Below are 19,163 nucleotides of genomic sequence, written 5' to 3' on the forward strand. Positions count from 1 at the left end.
ACTGAATTTGTAGTTAAACATCTTTGAAGAAAATTACAGGGCCAGATCATTTTGTTAGCCTATTTTAACAAATATTTAAGGAAGTAATTATTCTAACCCTACCAAATCCCTCCCAGAATATTAAATAAGGAGGAATACTTCTCAGTGTGTTCTTTAAGGCCAGCATTCCTTGTATAGTAAAACCAAAAAGACATTACAACAAATGAAAACAACATACCTCATCAATATAGATACAGAATTTAGCACATTAGATCCAGCAATAATCCAGGAAAGCAAAAATGATTCAACAATTGAAAAGCAATTCATTAAGCCTTCATAAAGGCTAAAGAAGGAAACTAAAGGAGGAAAATCACACATGATCCTTTTAATAGATACAGAAAAGTATTTCAGACAACTTATTCATGAAAAAAATAACCTCTTAGAAACTTAGAAGTGAACTTCAATTATTTTTTAACTTTTTAAAAATTTATTTCTGAGACAGAGACAGAGAGTGAGCAGGGGCGAGGCAGAGACAGAGGAGACACAGAACTCAAAGCAGGCTCCAGGCTCTGAGCTGTCAGCACAGAGCCCAACGCAGGGCTGGAACTGACGCCATGAGATCATGACCTGAGCTGAAGTCAAAGGCATAACCGACTGAGCCACCCAGGTGCCCTGAAACAGAAGTGAACTTTAAAATGATAAAGAGCAAGTACGAAAATCCTACAGCTAACATCATATTTAAAGGTGTTTTCAGGATTTTCACAGCAGATTTGTTTTTCCTCTAAAGAGTCCCAGGAAGAGTTAAACTTTCTTGATTATTTCCTGTAGTATATTTTCAAGGTCCTCTCCATCATAAGCCTATTTCTCCATTCTCTTGTGGACTTTAAAAGCCCATCTAATTCTGTTATCAAATCTGGCTACCCGCTGCAACTATGACAGCTCAAAAGGTTACTGCTTTAGCCCCGAGTTCCTTCTCTGTGCCTCCTGAGGATTTCCTTTGCATTACTTTTTTGCACTTGATTATGTATTTATTATTTAGTTTATGATAGCTTATCCAATATTTTCAAGTGTTTGTGGCAGCACTGGAAAGTCCACATTGAATCAGAGCATCATATTGCTAGGACAAGAATCACATAGTTTCTAAGACCAAACCATTCCTCTCCCTTCTCTACTACAATTATAAACTGATTATTTCTATGTTTCTTTGCAATTCACCTTACATAAGAAAAGTTACATTTTACCCTTTTCCAGCAATGTTGCAAAATAAAAAATAGAACGTTTTATGCATTTCTATAGTTCTACCTTCCATAATGTATTGTTTTTGCTTTGCTGGTTTCAAGTATAAATACAAAGCATCTGCTGTTAAATTTAATGAACTACTTCTACTTTGTCTTCAATAGACTTTTTGTTAGATATTTTTATGGTGTTTAATTAACTTTGCAAACACAGATTTAGTACTATTTGCGCTCAGCTGAACTAGATTGCTAAGTATCATTTAGGACCCTACTTTATAACTTTTTCTTCTTTTTCTATTTTTTTAATCCTAACTCAATTTTTTTTTTCTGTACTACTCTTTTGTATTTCCTAATTCTGTTTCAGAAAACAGGATTGGTGTACATAATGCACAAATGACTGCTTTATTAGAAAGCAGAATTGGGGCATCGACAAAAAACTTAATTTCCTGTTCATTCAAAAATGATTATTGAGTACCAACTACTAACATTTACTGAGCTAGGAATGAGGAACACTTCACAGTCAAAAGTGAGGAGGTAATGACACAGTGTACTAGATGGTAGAATAAAGATATGTTATGGGAAGGAAAGGTAGAATGTCTTATTTACACAGAGAGTGACAGGGAAGTCTTCCACTAGGGGATGATACTTGCACTGAAACTTGACAGATAAATAGACATTTTCAGCTTGAGGAAGCAACATGTATAAAATATCAAGGAGTAAACATGATGTGTAAGAAAAATTCAAGCATTTTGGTATAATTGAACCATATGCTGTATGTGGAAACTTGGCTGGTGATGAGTTTCAATGAGCTTCCAGATGTAAGCAGTTACCAGATCTTGAATGACTTTGTTTCTTTACTAGGGAGTTGAATCTCCTTTGGAAAGTAATGGAGGGGTATAAATGGGTACTAATAAAAGAAATAACCTAACTAGATTCACAGAGTTGAAAGACAACTGTGGGAGCAGCATAGAGTACTAAGGGCAAAATGTGTGTGAACGACTCTCATCACTCAATAAAGTAGCTTTACAGTTCCTTGGTATTTGTTTTTGTTTGGTTTTGTTTTTATTTGTGTGTGTGTGTGTGTGTGTGTGTGTGTGTGTGTGTGTTTGCCTATTTTATCTCTCAAAGTTCTCTGAGTTAATATGCATGCCTAATTCTCCAGGTATATTTATTTCAATAACATTGACAATGCCCTATGATATGCATTATGCTAAGTCCTAAGGGATGCCAACCCTCACTCAGTTGAAAATCTGTGTATAACTTTTGACTCCCCAAACACTTAACTACTGATAGCCTACTGTTGACCAGAAGTCTTACCAATCGCAAAGAGCTAGTTAACATATATTTTGGATATGTATTATATATTGTATTCCTACAATAAAGTAAGCTAGAGAAAATAAAATGTTATTAAGAAAATCATTAGGAAGAGAAAATACATTTACAGTACTGCACTGCATTTGTCGATAGTATAAATATACATTTTTAAAAGATGAATTATCTGTTAGTACCTACACCAATATTGTCTTCTGTGATATAAAACCCTATGGATTTTATATGTATTATGAACACTACACATCAAAGTGAAAAGAAAACGTGGAAAAGAAATTCACATTTATTCACAAAATAAGTAAAATTTTTCCAATATATTTATTGAAAAAGATATGCATATAAGAGGACCTGTGCAGTTCAAACCCATGTTGTTCAACAGTCAGCTGTATATATATCTAAAGAGAGAGACAGGGGCGCCTGGGTGGCGCAGTCGGTTAAGCGTCCGACTTCAGCCAGGTCACGATCTCGCGGTCCGTGAGTTCGAGCCCTGCGTCAGGCTCTGGGCTGATGGCTCGGAGCCTGGAGCCTGTTTCCAATTCTGTGTCTCCCTCTCTCTCTGCCCCTCCCCCGTTCGTGCTCTGTCTCTCTCTGTCCCAAAAATAAATAAAAAAACGTTGGGAAAAAAATTTTAAAGAGAGAGACAGAGAGACAGAGGTTGGGATCTTAGACCAGCTGACTTGGGACATATTTCCTGCAGGGAATAAAATTTACACTGAGACTTGTAAGATTAATAAAATTGCAAAAGATGCTTACTCCCCTTGAGCTAGTATTAGTTATTGCTCCAGGTATAGAAGACTACATATTCCAAAAGCCTTCTTTCTTTTCTTCATGCCCTTCACTCCCAATATTCCTAGATCTTATTAGTCACTTAGGATGTGCTGTCTGTAGCTGTACATTGAGAGGGGAAAAGCTTTAACTCAGACATTTCCCTTAAATCCTGCTCTTCATTTCCGTCCCTTTCTTTCTAGTCTCTCACCATCTCTCACTTAAACCTTGGTAATTACCTCACTCCAGGACAATCAATCTTCCATACTGCTGCTAGAGGGATCTTTCCAAAAGATAAATTTGCTTTTAGGATTCCCTTGAAAAAAAATAAAATAAAACAAATAAATAAAACAACAAAAGCATTTGATGGTCTTCTACTGCCTTCAGGGAGAAGTCTGAAACCGCACAGCGTCACAGAGCACCCCTCACTATGTGACGGTGATTCACCTCATTGGCTCTCCCACTGCCTCTCACCTTACTCTCAAATACTTTATTTATTTATCTTTTTAATGTGTCTGTTTGTAAAGCTTCCCTCTGTATTCCAAAGGCAGAAGTAGACAGAACTCTGAGTTACAGCACGTTTCTTTTTGTATGAAATTACTTGTATGCTGTTTTCACTTCTAGACTGAATATTTAAAGGTGGGGAATGCACTTTATTCATCTTTGAATCCTCAATACTTGGCACATTTCCTGGCCCCGTTCTTGTCATGTTGGAAGTATACAATACATTTGAAAGTGAATTAAATAAAAATAAATTAACCCTGAGTTGAGAACAAGACCTAGAAGTTAAATAATATAATAAATCATGAAAGAAATGTTATTTTTGAAAGCAGAGATATTAAGAATGTTCCTGTAGAATACATCTGCATTTAAATATTTAGAATTTGCCTTTAGGTCCTTCAAAGTTAATCAAGACATTTTAAAAGTCCATTAAATAATTTTTAGAAAACAAATTTAACAATATATACTGAGTAGAATAAAATTTTGTGTATAGTAACTTTATTATTAGGCTTTTACAAAGTATCAATTTAATTCAATTCAGAGTACTGAATGTTTGCATAGCTAACCTTTTCTTTATTTGAATTCAGAATATATCAGTTCATGTGTTTTATTATTTTTAATATGACATCAAGACACTCCAGGGTACATTTTATTATTCCATTTATTCATGCCTAGGGTATATTATGAGCTACAAACCTAAAGGCTAAGTGCTTTAACCACCCAAATCATGTATTAGTGGATCAATAAAACATACCCTGGAGTATCCTAATCCTATAATGTGTCTCCTACTTCTTATTAAAGGGACAAAAAGCAATTAATCTTGAACAAAACTAATACTTTAAAATCATATCATTCCACTGTTACATATTTCATACAGGATACAAATGAAAAACAATGGCACTTTCTTGTTAGAACATTACTAGAGAAATGATAAATTATGCAGTTCATCTATTGAAAGAATAAGAAGTATTTCTGTTCTAAAAGCTTCTGTGGACTGAAAACCCAAGTTCATGAGAAGTATTATATATTTAGGTTAGCCAATTCCTTATATAGTGTCAATCTAAGACAAAGGATTTAGACAATGGAGTGCTTCATTTAATGAAATATACCTGATAAACTGTGACTTGTATCAACCGCCAATTTCTTAGGACTGCTTTTCTCTCTGCCCTGTGTTTAGTAGAGTTTCTTTTGTCACTAGATTTATCACAACCAACGTACCAATTTGCGTATTGTGGATTCTCAACAAATAGGCTGTTTGAGTGATGGAATAGTTATATTACTAAACAACCTCGAATTCCATTTTATAAGTTATTGAATTACAAATAAAATCAAATAGACTCATATAATATATGATACATATATATATTATATATATGATATATATGTATCATATATTATATAATATGGACAGCTAATTATCATAATAAAACTATCATAAAAGGCAAGGTAAGGCAATTACAATACTTGTGTGTGGGTGTGTCTAGACACACACATAAAGAGAGGTAGATAGACAGAGTCAGAAAAATTGGAGGGAAGAATATAACCCTAAGGTGTTGACACTGATAGAATTTATTTATTTTATCTGTTCTTTGACCTGCATTTTCAGATTTTTCTATAATGAATGTATAATTCCTTTTGTTAAAAGAAACAATAAAAACAATGCTCTGTTTTTAGATATGTACATTCTTTTTCTAAGTTATTTTTTTAAAGTTTATTTATTTATTTTGAGAGAGAGATTGGGGGAGGGTCAAAGAGAGAAAATCTTAAGCAGTCTTGGTGTTGTCAGCTCAGAGCCTGATGTGGGTTCGAACCGACAAACTGGGAGGTCATGACCTGAGCCAAAATCAAGAATTGGGTGCTTAACCAACTGAGCACCCAGGTGCCCCTAGATATGTACATTCCTACCCCAAGAAATTTACTGCACTCCCAACATTCTAAGTTGAAATGACAATAAATGCCAGCAGTTATTCTGTGACTCAAATATATGATTACTTAGAATGATACGTGGTACCTGCTAACATTTGATAAATATTTGCTGAATGAATGAGGAAATTAAAAATCTGCTTTATTTAAGCATTCTAAAGATTCTCTATATAAGACAATGGAATTCATTTGGCTTAAAACAGGTGAAAAATAATTAAAAATGTACTTTCAATGATCATGATTTAAAGCTTGCTCAATCCTACTTCAATTTTCAAGAATCTAATCTCTGATACTGTATCTTTTCCTATTCTGCCATTCTCCAATCCATAACTCAATTTTGTCCTGACTTACATATGGGGTTCTTGTTAAATATACCCATTTAACATCCTGAGGTAAATTTATAAGCAATTGAGTGAGTCATTGCATGGAAAAATGTGTGGGGATTTGTAGTAAGCATTGTATAAGAGAAAAATTTGTGGGGATTCATAAGGGCATTGTAAATTTACAGGGGGTAGTACAGTCAAGTATTATTCTAAGCTTTTACTCAATGACTTCTAAATTTGCTGGTGTCCTAGATATTATTGAATGGGACAAAGACTAGAAATGGGTAGACCTAATACAATTATTTCTTACATGATTCATTTTCCCCCCTTTTTTTTGTGATAACACTGCCTAATGTGCTGTAACACTGGAATACATTAAGTCTGTTCTGCTTAATAATTCTTGATCTACATCACAATGTACATTCTTCCTGTAAAGTAGAAAACACTAAGAAATAGAGCTTCTATAAAGGTTTCACTGATTGGAAATTACAATTGAAAAGAAATTGAAGAGATTCACTTATTTTCTGGAATGCTTTTAAATCTAGCTTCCCTTTCTCTTAGTTAAAAAGACTTGCCTTCTTAATAATGCTTAACAGAAAGAACAGACCTTTGCTGTTTTGAGGCATTACTACCTAAGTAATCATTTTATATACATCGGAATACTGCTAACATGTCAGAGATTATATCTATATCAATATTGATATTGATATTGATATTGATATTGATATGTATGCTAAAATCAGGTAACGGCTTTGACGGTTTCATTGAAAGAAGGTAAGTTCCCTCAGAGCATGGATTTTGTGTTTTAATCTGGGCTGTCTCTTCAGTACCTGAAATGATAAATGGATAAAAAATCATGATGAGACTAAACCTAAACATGATACTGGATACTGTGCTAAGCCAATTATATGCATTATTTTATTTAATCTTCATAGGAACAAAATGAGGCAGACCTTATTATTATTATTTTATGAAGAAGCTTAAAGGAGATCAAATATATTTCCCAAATTTACAAACATGTATGTGACAGAGCAAGAAGTTAAATATAAATCGTGAAAATATTCTGCCTTTGAAAGAATAAGAATTACTTGTTCTCCTTTATATGATTTATATTGAAGTATAACCTAATATCCACATATTCTCATTTCCTTTCTGTATCAGCAAAACCAAGATGTGAGCCACGTTAACCAGATTAGCATAGAACTAGGCTTCCTGTTTAATGTCCTGTGCTCTGGGTGGGAAAGAACCTTAACCCTTCTGTAAATTTACAGCTGCTATTTCCTTTTCATATGGCCTATTCCTTGAAGTTTCTCATAACCTGCTCCACTGCTTCTGTGTCCAGATATACACCTGTCAATGGCGCCACTCAGGAACCTTCCTGTCTTTTAAATGGTTGATTTAAAGAGTCAATTCTACCAATTTCTGATCCACTTAATTTCTCCTAAGCCCGTGTCTGTTGCTTAACTACTCCCACACTAGTCATTTCCCATGCCTGGTAAGAAAAAATATTTTGAAAACTGTACTTTACTATTTAAAATACAAAGTCAGTGCTCAATAAACACTTGCAGCAGTTATGGATCTGGCAGAGAGTTGCATAATTATTAATTGGTTACTGGCATGATTACATAAAACAATTAAAACAAGGATGAGATGTAATAATAATAAACAAAATAATGTATGTATTTCAGTTCGTTTTAGGCTTCTTTCATGCTAAAGTGCTTTCTTGAGAGTAGATTCTATTCCTTCCACCTCTTAAATTACACCTTTCAAATCTATCTGCACACTCTTATCTCTTATTGCAAGCCCTGTTCCTGTCACACCACAATTAATGCAATAGACTTCTAATTAGTTGCCTGTCTCAACCTCTCCTCTCCAATATGATAGCAGGTTGATTTTATAAAAAGAGAATATTAGCCCGAAACTCTCTTTCTTAAAGTCTTTGAATGACTTCTCATTGTCTGTATGATAAAATGCAATGGCTCACGCCTAGCATGTGTGGCCTTTCATGGCTGGAGCTCTCACATCTCACCAGTCTCATCTCACTACTCACTGCTAGGCTAGTCCACTCAAGTCACATGACATTACTGCAAATGCACCATGAACTTTATCGGATTGGACTTGCTCACCTACACGTTCCTCTTCCTGCCTGTGCATCATGTCCTCCTTACTGACACAGGTCCCACTCAGGTCCTTTCATTCATTTGGCTAATTCTTCGCATTGTTGCAAATTAAATCCACATGGGACCTCTTCACACTATCTTTTTCTGTCTTCCAGTTGTGGCCTGGATGTGCACCTGTGTTCCCTCTCAATCTTGCACTGATGACAACATCACTTTCATCCATCAATATTATATTGGAGAATCAACTATGTACAGGTGCTGTGCCAGTTCTAGAGCGTGCAGGGGATGCACTGGCAAACACACCAGAGTCTAGCCAGAAGGAGTCCTGCATTTGCCTACACTTTCCACTATGCAGGAAACTCCCGAAGAAATGGGGCCTGCCTTTCATCCCCATGTTCCTAGTCTTGGCACCTAATTGCTAGCACTCACTGATGAATGAGCTTCCCTGACCCTGTGTGGTTAACTCTTTTTCATTCTCAGGACTTCACCATCAGTTCAACATATTTGATTTTGAAAGATTACCTCGGGTACACATTGCAAAACAGAATTGTATGCATAGATTCTTGTCTCCTTTGCAATTGCATTGTTTTTGCTTATTTCTAAGTTTGTTCCATGTGGTGAACAGAGGCAAAAAATGATAAGAAATTGCTTAAACTCAAATAATTTAATATTTTGGACTATTATTCTCCATGGAAAAAGGATCACTAGAGGATAAAGCTGATAACGATTAAAAGATTTCAGTGAACCTCAATGAAATCTACTAAAAATTCAATGACATTGTATGTCCAATGATAGAAATCATTTCTTTTTCTTTTTGGCCTGTTAACTACATAGCACAAATGTATTCATACAACGTTCAATTTACCTAATGTGCTTGCACAGCTGACTAACAAAACAAACCACTTTAAATAACTTTCCTTTGAGAAGTTGAAGCTACCAAACGAGTAAAATGTTAAGCAAGTTGCCTGGGTATATTTTGTCATTTTTATTCCTCATTTTATATAAATTGACTTAAATATTGATATAATTTTATGAATATTATATATCTAAGGTCAATATTTCAGGCACTGTAATGAGTTTCTCTTCTAACAGACTGCAAATACAAAATGTAAATAGTTGTCTGAAATAATCCTTTTAACTCTTGGTGAATTTCCAAATGATCTTGTGCTTATAGCAATAAAAATTTTACTGCCTACTTACTGACTAGTCCTAATCACCCCAGAGATAATGATTATGTGCCTTCTGACTTCAAGATTCACATAAGTTAATATTCAGGGCCCATTCCTTTTTCTTACCATTATTGCAATCCAAATGTGTATCCACATGGACACACACACACACACTCACATGTGTGTAATATCTACACATTATTATCCATTTAGAATTAAATATATAATTTTTATAAACATGTTCACTTTTTTAGTGCAAGAAATTGGGGAAATATCTATGTTTAGATTATTTATTTATTTATATATCTATAGTATGCATTTACAATTACTTATGTTCGTAAATAAATCCATGAGCCACACATAAAGAACTACTGAGGGAGGAAGCATAGTAAAAATCTATTTAACGAGTATTCAATGACATTATTTATAAATGTTGTCAATTGGTTATTTTATCTAGAATGTGCAATAAAATGGGAAAATATTAAGTTAATGGGTTCAATAACAAGCCCATTATTACTGGAGCTGTAGCATGACTTCTGCAGCCCTAAAGATTATAGCCGAGCAACAGAAGGGGAGAAAAAGGAGATCATCCATTACATTGAGCAGTTAATGATATTTTATTGCATTATTTATCAAATACTGTGGATGTTATTTGTAGCTGCAAGTTTGACCTTAGCTAATCATAATTTGATGAATGTGTATATCGTAAAGGCACTATGACAAAATGCCCTATTGTTTTATGAAGCAGGAACATGAACTAGTATTATGAAATTCAGTAAGAGTGTAGTTTCAAGATATTAATGTTCAGACACTTATGTGCAAGACAGAATAGATGCTTATAATTCAGACACGGCTGCTGAGATTTCTTTCTCCTTCAGTAATATAAATATTCAAGTCATCTATCTTGAATGATTCCTGCAAAGCATTTTTATAAATGCACAAGGAAAATGGTAATGATAATATATTATTAAAATACCAGAGTTCTCATTCAATCAGGAAGAAAAAAATCAGAAGCTTTTCACAAAGCTTTATGAGTTTGTATTTAATTAGATTTGAATATATATTTTCGAGAGAAAATAGAAATGTGACAAAAAACCAATACCTGCTGTATAATTTTTAATTTTATCATCCTCCTAGGAAACGAAATGCACTATGATTTCTAAGATGAGAGCAATTACTTCATTTTGTATATATTTTTGTAAAGATTTGGAATGAGAAGTTAGCTCATTAGGACTCTTTCATTTCATATGAAAAGTAATATAGGTGGCAATAAAACAATATTTTAAGGCAAGAATATAATTTTTAAAGCAGTTCTTAGATATCAAATCATAAAAGTTACTCTACAATGGGCCTCCTAGAAAGGGGTGATAGAAATTAAATAAGAAGTGCCTCCCAATTAAGAGATCTTTCCATTAAACCACACTGCCTATCAGTGCAACTTGATTAATAAACTCCTTGGCTTAATTCCTAAATACAGATTTATCTTCCCCCCCCCCCCCGCAGTATATAGAAAGAAGTTATAATTTATAAGGTCAACCTCTGTGAAGCTACTGAGTCTAAGTATCAAATTATGTTTCAAAACTTGTTATGTCTAATGCTGAGGAGTTATTTTCTCCTAAAATACAGCTGTCAAAACTTTATATAGTTTCCAAATGAATGTTTTGTGTGATACATTGAATTATCGCTTAACAAATGTTTACTTTTTCTCTTCTGTCTCAGTGTATTTCCCCCATAAAGGTGACTTTAGGTATGGTCACGAGACTTGCCTTAGCCATAAGAAAAAACTTGAAAGTATAGAAGCCTTGAATGTGCTTGTGTGGTTTGATTTGGTTTATGTCTTCCTATGATCTGTGAGAGCATTCTGTCCATGAACAGCTTTATTCAGCCTGGCTCAGATTGAGACTCCTGAAGCCGACTTGGACACAACTGAGATTTCAAAACCATGCTCAATTGAACTACAGCCAAAAATGGACTCACTAAACTGATTCCAGCAGAATCCAGCAGAACCACTCATAGATTTGTGAGTTTTATAATCGGCCAGAATTTGCAAGTTATTTTCTTTAATGCAGCATTACTCTATAGCTCACAAATACACGTATGGCTTTATGGAATATTATCATTAACAAACTATTATGTTTTTGAAGTTGTATAGTTAAGAAAAAAAATATTTTTAAGTTAGAGTAAATTCATATGTCTAGGTCTGCTATTTTATATTTTAACATTGGGTAGTGAGTTAGCAATTGTAGTCTAATCTGGGCAAATATTTACAGGAAATAAAAACAATAGCAGAAATACTTCATATTATGATGTATTATGATATATTCATTTAACATTTATAAATAAAATAAGAAGTTATGCTTACTTTATCAATTAGGTCTGCAAAGGATAATGCATTTTAGGGCATGCTTAGAATTACATGTATACAGAAACAACAGACATTTTTGGAATGTCAGTTTCTAACCCAAAATTTGAATCATAGTCTAAAAACATGTCTAAAATGAATTTGGGACCAATATTAACAACCTGTTTTAATATGTGTTTTTTTTTTAAATTGATAAACAGGTATATGAACCAGTTCTGCACCTTTAAAATCTTAGTTATAAGTAACAAAAACTGGTTCTAGAACAAAGGATTAGAGCTTCATATGAGAAACTGAGACACAGGAAGACTAACATCAGACCCAGAACACAGAACTTTCATGAGTTAGAACTAAGACTTGATCCCAATTCTTCAGGTTTTGTGACCCCCCATACTCTCCATGTATTAACAACATGGAACTACTTTTTCCTTTTTTTTAAGTAAATATCCTATTTTCCAGAGAGGATCTAAAAAGCTACAGAATATGTTGTTAGTGAATCACTTACTTTTTTCTTCTTTCTCATTTTATGGGAGAGGATATTCAAAATTTGATTTTTGCTACAAAATCTTTTCCCATCGGGTGACTGTCAGCAAAGGTAGTCCTTCCTTAGTTTTTAGCAGGTTTATTTAAGAGCCTTTGCCTTTTTGGATACTATGAAAGACAGTTGAAGAGAGTGAAATATCTACAGTCTGAAAATACCTCAATCTGGAGAAAGAAATTCAAATATATGAGAAACCACAAGTAAACTTCACTTTTTAGACTAAAACATTGTTACTTATCTTATTAGTACTGAGCATGGAACTCAGGGCAACAATTGTACCAAGGATTTCTTGTTGCCATAATAGTAAGAGGATAATCAGATGTAAAAAAATAGTGAATGCACAGAGCAATAATGGGAAAATACATATATAAATATGCTAGTCTTTTTCTTTTCTTTTCTCTCTTTTTTTTTTTTTTTTTTTTTTGAGAGAGAGAGAGAGAGGGCACAAGTGATTGAGGGTCAGAGAAAGACAGAGAAACCCAGGAAGGGCAGGGGCAGGGGAAGGAGAAAGAGAAAGAGAGAGAGAGAGATAGAGAGAGAGAGATGTGGGGTTCACCCAAAGCAGGACTCATGTTCACCGGACGAGGGGCTTGAACTCACTTGAAGCAGAGCTCAAGCTCACCAGATGTGGGATTAAAACTCACCAACCATGAAATCATGACCTGAACCAAAGTCAGATGTTTAGTGACTCAGCCACCCAGGAACCTGCTGGTCATTTTTAAGAGGAGAAAATATCCTTGGTTTCTCAATGAGGGGAAGTTGTGTGTGTGGCTGATAAGGTCCAGTGGTAATATTTATTAAGCAAGTTCATAGCTTATTTTATTCAATCAAAAAGTTGGTATCTATCCAAGGAGATGAAAGACCTATACTCTGCAAACTATAAAACACTGATGACAGAAATTGAAGACGACACAAACAAATAAAAAGATATTCCATGTTCATGGATTGGAAGAACAAATATTGCTAAAATGTCAATACTACTGAAAGCAATCTACAGATTTAATGTAACCCTTACAAAAATAGCAACACAATTTTTCACAGAACTAGGACAAATAATCCTAAAATTTATATAGAATCACAAAAGATCCCAGGGGCACCTAGGTGGCTCAGTGAGTTATGCATCCGAATCTTGATTTTGACTCAGGTGATGATCATAGGTTTGTGGGATGTCCTGTGCCAGGCTCTGCACTGAGCATATAGCCTGCTTAAGATATTCTCTCCCTCTCTCTCTCTCTCTCTTCCCTTCTCCCCTGCTAACACACACTCTCTCTCTTTCTCTCTAAATTTATTTAAAAAATCACAAAATACCCCAAATAGCCAAAGCAATCTTGAAAACAAAACAAAACAAAAACCTGGAGATATCACAATCACAGATTTCAAGATATACTACATAGCTATAGTTATCAAAACAGTAAGGTACTGGCACAAAAATAGACATAGATAAATAGAACAGAATAGAGAGCTCAGAAACTCTCAATTATATGGTTATTTAATCTTTAACAAAGGAGGCAAGAATATGCAATGGGAAAAGACTGTCTTCAACAAATGCTGTTGGGAAAACTGGACAGTTCCATGTAAAAGAATGAAATGAAACCACTTTCTTATATTGTACGCAAAAACAAACTTAAAATGGATTAAGGGCATAAATGTGAGACTCGAAACCATAAAAATTCTAGAAGAGAGGACACGCAGTAATTTCTCTCACAATGGCTATGGCGACATTTTTCTCGACATGTCTCTGAGGCAAGAAAAACAAAGGCAAAAATAAGCTTTTGGGACTACATCAAAATAAAAATTTCTGCACAGCAAAGGAAATAATCAATAAAACTAAAAGACAACCTACTGAATGGAAGAAAGTATGTGCAAATGACTTATCCAATAAAGGTTTAGTATCCAAAATATATAAAGAACTTATACAACTCATCACCAAAAAGACCCCACAAATAATACAACAAAAAGTGTGCAGAAGTAAGGAACAGACATTTCTCCAAAAACATACAGATGGGCAACAAATACATTAAAAGATGCACAACATCACTTATCATCAGAAAAATGCAAATCAAAACCACAATGAGATATCACCTCATACCTGTCAAAATGGCTAAAATAAAAAACACAAGAAACAATAAGTGTTGGTGAGGATGCAAAGATAAAAGAACCTTCACGGATTGTTGGTGGGAATACAAACTGATGCAGTCACTGTGGAAGACAGTAGGGAAGTTCTTCAAAAAATTAAAAAAATAGAATTTCCATATAATTCAGTAAAACCACTACTGGGTATTTACCTGTAAAATACAAAAACGCTAATTCCAAAAGACATATGTACTCCTGTGTTTATTTACAATAGTCATAATTTGGCTACTATATATATATTATATATATATATTATATATATATATATATAATATATATATCCTGTAATGCAGGGTATTAAATATATATCGTGGAGTACTACCCAGCATAAAAAAGACATGGATGAACCTAGAGAGTATAATGCCAAGGGAAATAAGTCAGTCAGAGAAAGACAAAAAACATATGATTTCACTTATATGTGAACTTTAAGAGACAAACAACGGGAAAAAAAAAACAGACAAATAAAAAAAAAAAGACTCCTAACAATTGAAAACAAACAGATGTTTACCAAAGGGCTAGCCAAGGGGGGTGTAATAGGTGAAGGGGATTAAAATTACACTTTTCATGATGAGTACTGAGTAATATATAGAATTGTTGAATCACTATATTGAACACCTGAAACTGATATAATACTGTATGTTAAAAGTTAAAATTAAAATAAAAGTTAGCATGTATAAATATCTGTGGATCAAAATTGATTTGGACTCTAACTTCTGATACATAATGGCCACATGTAATGAGTACATTGTTTGTCCTTTTTATATGCAGATTTTCTTCCAATAAAATTCAGATAATATTACCCTACCTTATGGGATTGTGGTAACAATGAAATAATATCTACCTAAATGATAAGCTTATTTTTATGACTACTGAGAAACTTTTACGATGTAACAGGCACAGTGCTGGTGCTGGCAATACCAAAAACAAAAGTTATGGTCTTGTGGATGAAGGCCAAATAATTAGCAGTAAGTGGTAAGTACCCTAAAAGTCTGAGAAGGACAGAGTGAAATAGAAATCACAAAGAAAAATATTTGATCAATACAAAAGGCTTTTAAAGCAAGTGATACTTCACCTGAGTTTTGAAGGATGTATAGGAGTTAGACATGCAAAACAGTGGATGTTGGGAAATCAAATTGTTCACAGTCTTTGACATCAGCATTAATATTAAGTAAATGTTTGTCTCAAAAATAAACGTTAAAAAATTTAAAAAAACCTCTTGCTTAACTTTGTTTTTCTTATAATTACAATTATGTAGTAGGTGTTTTCTAAATTAGTTTGGTACAAATAGATAAATAAATGTTTACTCTTTAGATTGCATTACCAAGTGTCCTTTGGTGGAAAACTACAGAATCTCATAGGTAAACTCTAAAGTAATATATGCATCATCTCTCATTTTTCTCATATATCCAATCTGCAATGCCTACAGTTAAACAAAAAACAAAATAAAACAACAGAAACCTTATACACCTTTGGTTTTTTAGGATAGAAAGCAATGCAAGAGATCACGTAGTCCACAACGATCATTTCAGAGATGAGAAAATTGAAGTTTGGAGAGATGAAACAATTCTTCCAATAAAACACAATTAATAAACAGAAGTTAGGTTTATAGCACTTCTCCTATATTATCTGTAAAAGTGGGAATATATGAGTAAACACGATATAATCAAATCATTAACTTTTTCCTTCCAGTAGTGGGGGCAGACACTGTTGGTCATCTACACACGACCAATCGTCCCTTTTCCTAAGCTAAACAAAAACCTGAATTTATTCTCTTGGCAACAGACGCAGCCTGTGAGGATGAATTGTAGATGTTCTAATTACCGGTTCTCAACAGATGGCAGTGCTATTCCTCCAGGAAATATGAAGAGTGATGTTGTCTGTCATGATGATTAGCCACAGGCATTTAGTGCTTAGGGATCATGGGACAGTCCTACACTATAAAGATCTGCCTCATCCAAACCACCAATGTTGCCAACTGGAAACACTGGTTTAACTAATCATGGTGATCTTGTCTCACTCTGCCAGGAATGAGTGTAAGGATGGGTATGTTACCCAGTTCAGGCCAAATAACACATAAAATGAAGTCTGTTGTAGTGATTTTCCTCTCTAAAATAAAGAGGTATTCCTGTGAAGAGAGTTCATCTCTCCTCCAGTACTCCTCCTCATTGTTTTAAACACTCTCCTTATAGAATATGGTAGGTAGAGCTGAGCAGCCACCATGTGATGATCAGGTCACCAACAGGATGAAGAAAGCAACAAGATGGCAGAGAAGAAGGGGAAGTCACTGAATAACTCTGGGAATGCATACCATTATATTTCTCAATTAACAAACAATACAGAGCTACAAAGGTTAAATACAACCTACCAGGATCTCTGTCATTTGTTCTTCAAGGCATGCTGATACAATATCTTGGGTAAATTTGGTGGTTGGAAATAAAATATGTGATTGTTGTTTAGCTATTGTTAAGCCATTCTAAAGTTAATGCTGATTTCAAAGAAGGTACATACACTATTGGTATTAGGCCACTGAATATTTTCATTGACCTTGAATATTAGTGGGAATCTGATAATAGAATTTGTGTTTTGAGGAATACTGTATGTGAAGACAAAAATTACCATATCACTAATTAAAGTATATTGTGGGAGTAAAGACATGAGTCCTTTTGTCCTCACTTTTTTTTTAAGTTTATTTATTTTGACAGAGAGAATGAGAGAGAGAGAGAGCTTGAGCAGGGAAGAGGCAAAGAGGAGGGAGAGGGATAGAGAATCTCAAGCAGGCTTCACACTGTCAGCACAGAGCCCAACATGGAGCTCGAGCTCACAAACCCAGGAGATCATGACCTGAGCCAAAGCCGAAACCAAGAGTCTGACACTTTACCAACTGAGCCACTCAGATGCCTTTCCTCCTAACTTTTGTTAAAGTTCTCTTTCCAGGAAAAAAAAAAAAACATATATATATATATATATATATATATATATATATATATAACAGGTTTTAAAAAAACAAAAAGGAAAAATATATTCTTTGAATGATAAATAGGTAAATAGGACATTAAATAATTTGGTAAAAGAATGTAAGATTAAAAAAATGTAACATAATAAATGGCTTCCAGAAAACAAATAACCCAATTAAGTGAGATAACAAAGATTTGCAGGTTGAGTTCCAACCAGTTTCTTTTCCGTATATTGAAAAAATTTGTTAAATTTTAGACCTAGGAAAAAGGAGATCTTCCTTTGTATTGTACAGAAGTTTTGACTTATCTTTAACAATTTTTTATTACTATAATACTGTCTGTGGTTTATTTATCTTTCCAATTTATTTAAGCATTCATAAATGTTGGGGGATGTCATTGAGAGTATGTGACACCCCTCAACACCTGACCTATGAGCTGTACCCCAGACAATCAGAGGCTCCTTACTCTCTCCCTGTCCTTAGACTGTATACTCCGCTTGTCTTACCCACTTCCAGAAGTTGACCCCAAAGAGTTAGTCTGAAGATAATGATGTGGTGTTGAGAATATCTGGAGGTTACACATGACTGAACCCAGTTAAGGTCTCTAAATAAACTCCTAAAATTTGGGAGTTGGACACAGAGATGTACTCACCTTGCAGCCACCAAATAAGCCTTATATATAAGTTCCCTTGCTCGTTAAATTTGCCATTTACTAATCTGGAGTAGTTGTCTCTTTTTTCAGTGTCTCCCTGCTCTGTGTGCACAGGGGCCAATTTCCCAACCAACAACTGGCCGGCCAGCCAGGAGACCAAAGAAATGGGCTTTGGAAAAGGGGCATCCTTGAAAGAAATCGCAAGTTGTCCATCTACTTCTGTCTAAGGAGGGATTGCCACTATAAGCCTTGGAAGTTCTCTAGCCTTGGGAAAGAGGCACACTCAGAGGAAATCTCAAGTTTCCATCAATCTCTGTGTGGGGAGGGGTGGCTTATAAGTCTGATTCTTGTGGACCATCATGTGAGTTTTTGGGATGCCTTGAAAACACTGGCTGCTCTAATGTGCCTGTTTGAGGAACTGAGCATAACACGCTGCAACAGAGAAAGAAAACAAGTAGTTCGTGTCGTGGGCTGGTGTCTACTGTGGACAGTTCAACTGGTCATTGATGCCCAACTAGAGGCTGGAACTCAAGTGAAAAAGTTGGAAAAAGAGCTGAAGTTAGCAAAGGGCATGCATTTGTCCACTCTTTTGCTAAATTCAGGGCTAGCAGACAAGGTGGGAGAGTTACAAAATAAATTGGAGACTTAGTGTGCCATTTTGCGAAGCTAGGAGAACACAGCCACCCACCTCAGATTAAGATCTGAGCAGTTATGACAGAGCTTAATTAGGATGCTAGGAGAAAAAATCCCTGAAAAAGTGAGGAGAATGAAGGGAGATGTTATGATCTATAATGAAATGGATGAAATGCCCCATGCTGTCTAACCCCCAGTACTAAAGAAACTTAAAAAAAAAAAAAAAAGAAAAGAAAAGAAAAGAAAAAAAAAAGTTAAAGTTCATTTATTTTGAAAGAGATAGAGACAGAGCAGGTAGGGGAGGGTCAGAGAGAGGAGACAGAGAATTCCAAGCAGAGCTAGCAGCACAGAGCGCAACATGGAGCTTGAACTCAGGAAACCATGAGGTCATTACCTGAGCTGAAACCAAGAGTTAGATGCTTAACCAACTGAGCCACCCAAACACCCTGGAAAATTTTAAAAAGCAATTATCTTAGATTTCTGATAATAGAGAAATACACCCCAAAACTTCTAGGAGAAGACTTGCATTGTTTCCCTTGAAGTTGCAA

At 34.6% G+C, this 19,163-nt stretch overlaps 1 protein-coding gene across 5 annotated transcripts in view; it reads left to right on the forward strand.

The window, feature by feature from the left end:
* The window catches only part of LOC122240403, a 140,802-nt gene extending 122,054 nt beyond the window's left edge, over positions 1-18,748 (forward strand). For 2 of the 5 annotated variants that reach the window (XM_042992845.1, XM_042992847.1), the window contains exon 5: positions 8,331-9,101. In XM_042992845.1, the coding sequence (XP_042848779.1) occupies positions 8,331-8,488 (158 nt within the window). In that variant the 3' untranslated portion in view covers positions 8,489-9,101. Of the gene's footprint in view, positions 1-8,330; positions 9,102-11,219; positions 11,294-18,056 lie in introns of those variants that run through there. The other 3 variants (XR_006220094.1, XR_006220095.1, XM_042992844.1) reach the window with 3 other exon arrangements.
* The last annotated feature ends 415 nt before the right edge of the window (positions 18,749-19,163 follow it).

This window comes from Panthera tigris, chromosome B4 (assembly GCF_018350195.1).
Source record: "Panthera tigris isolate Pti1 chromosome B4, P.tigris_Pti1_mat1.1, whole genome shotgun sequence".
Lineage (NCBI taxonomy): Eukaryota > Metazoa > Chordata > Mammalia > Carnivora > Felidae > Panthera > Panthera tigris.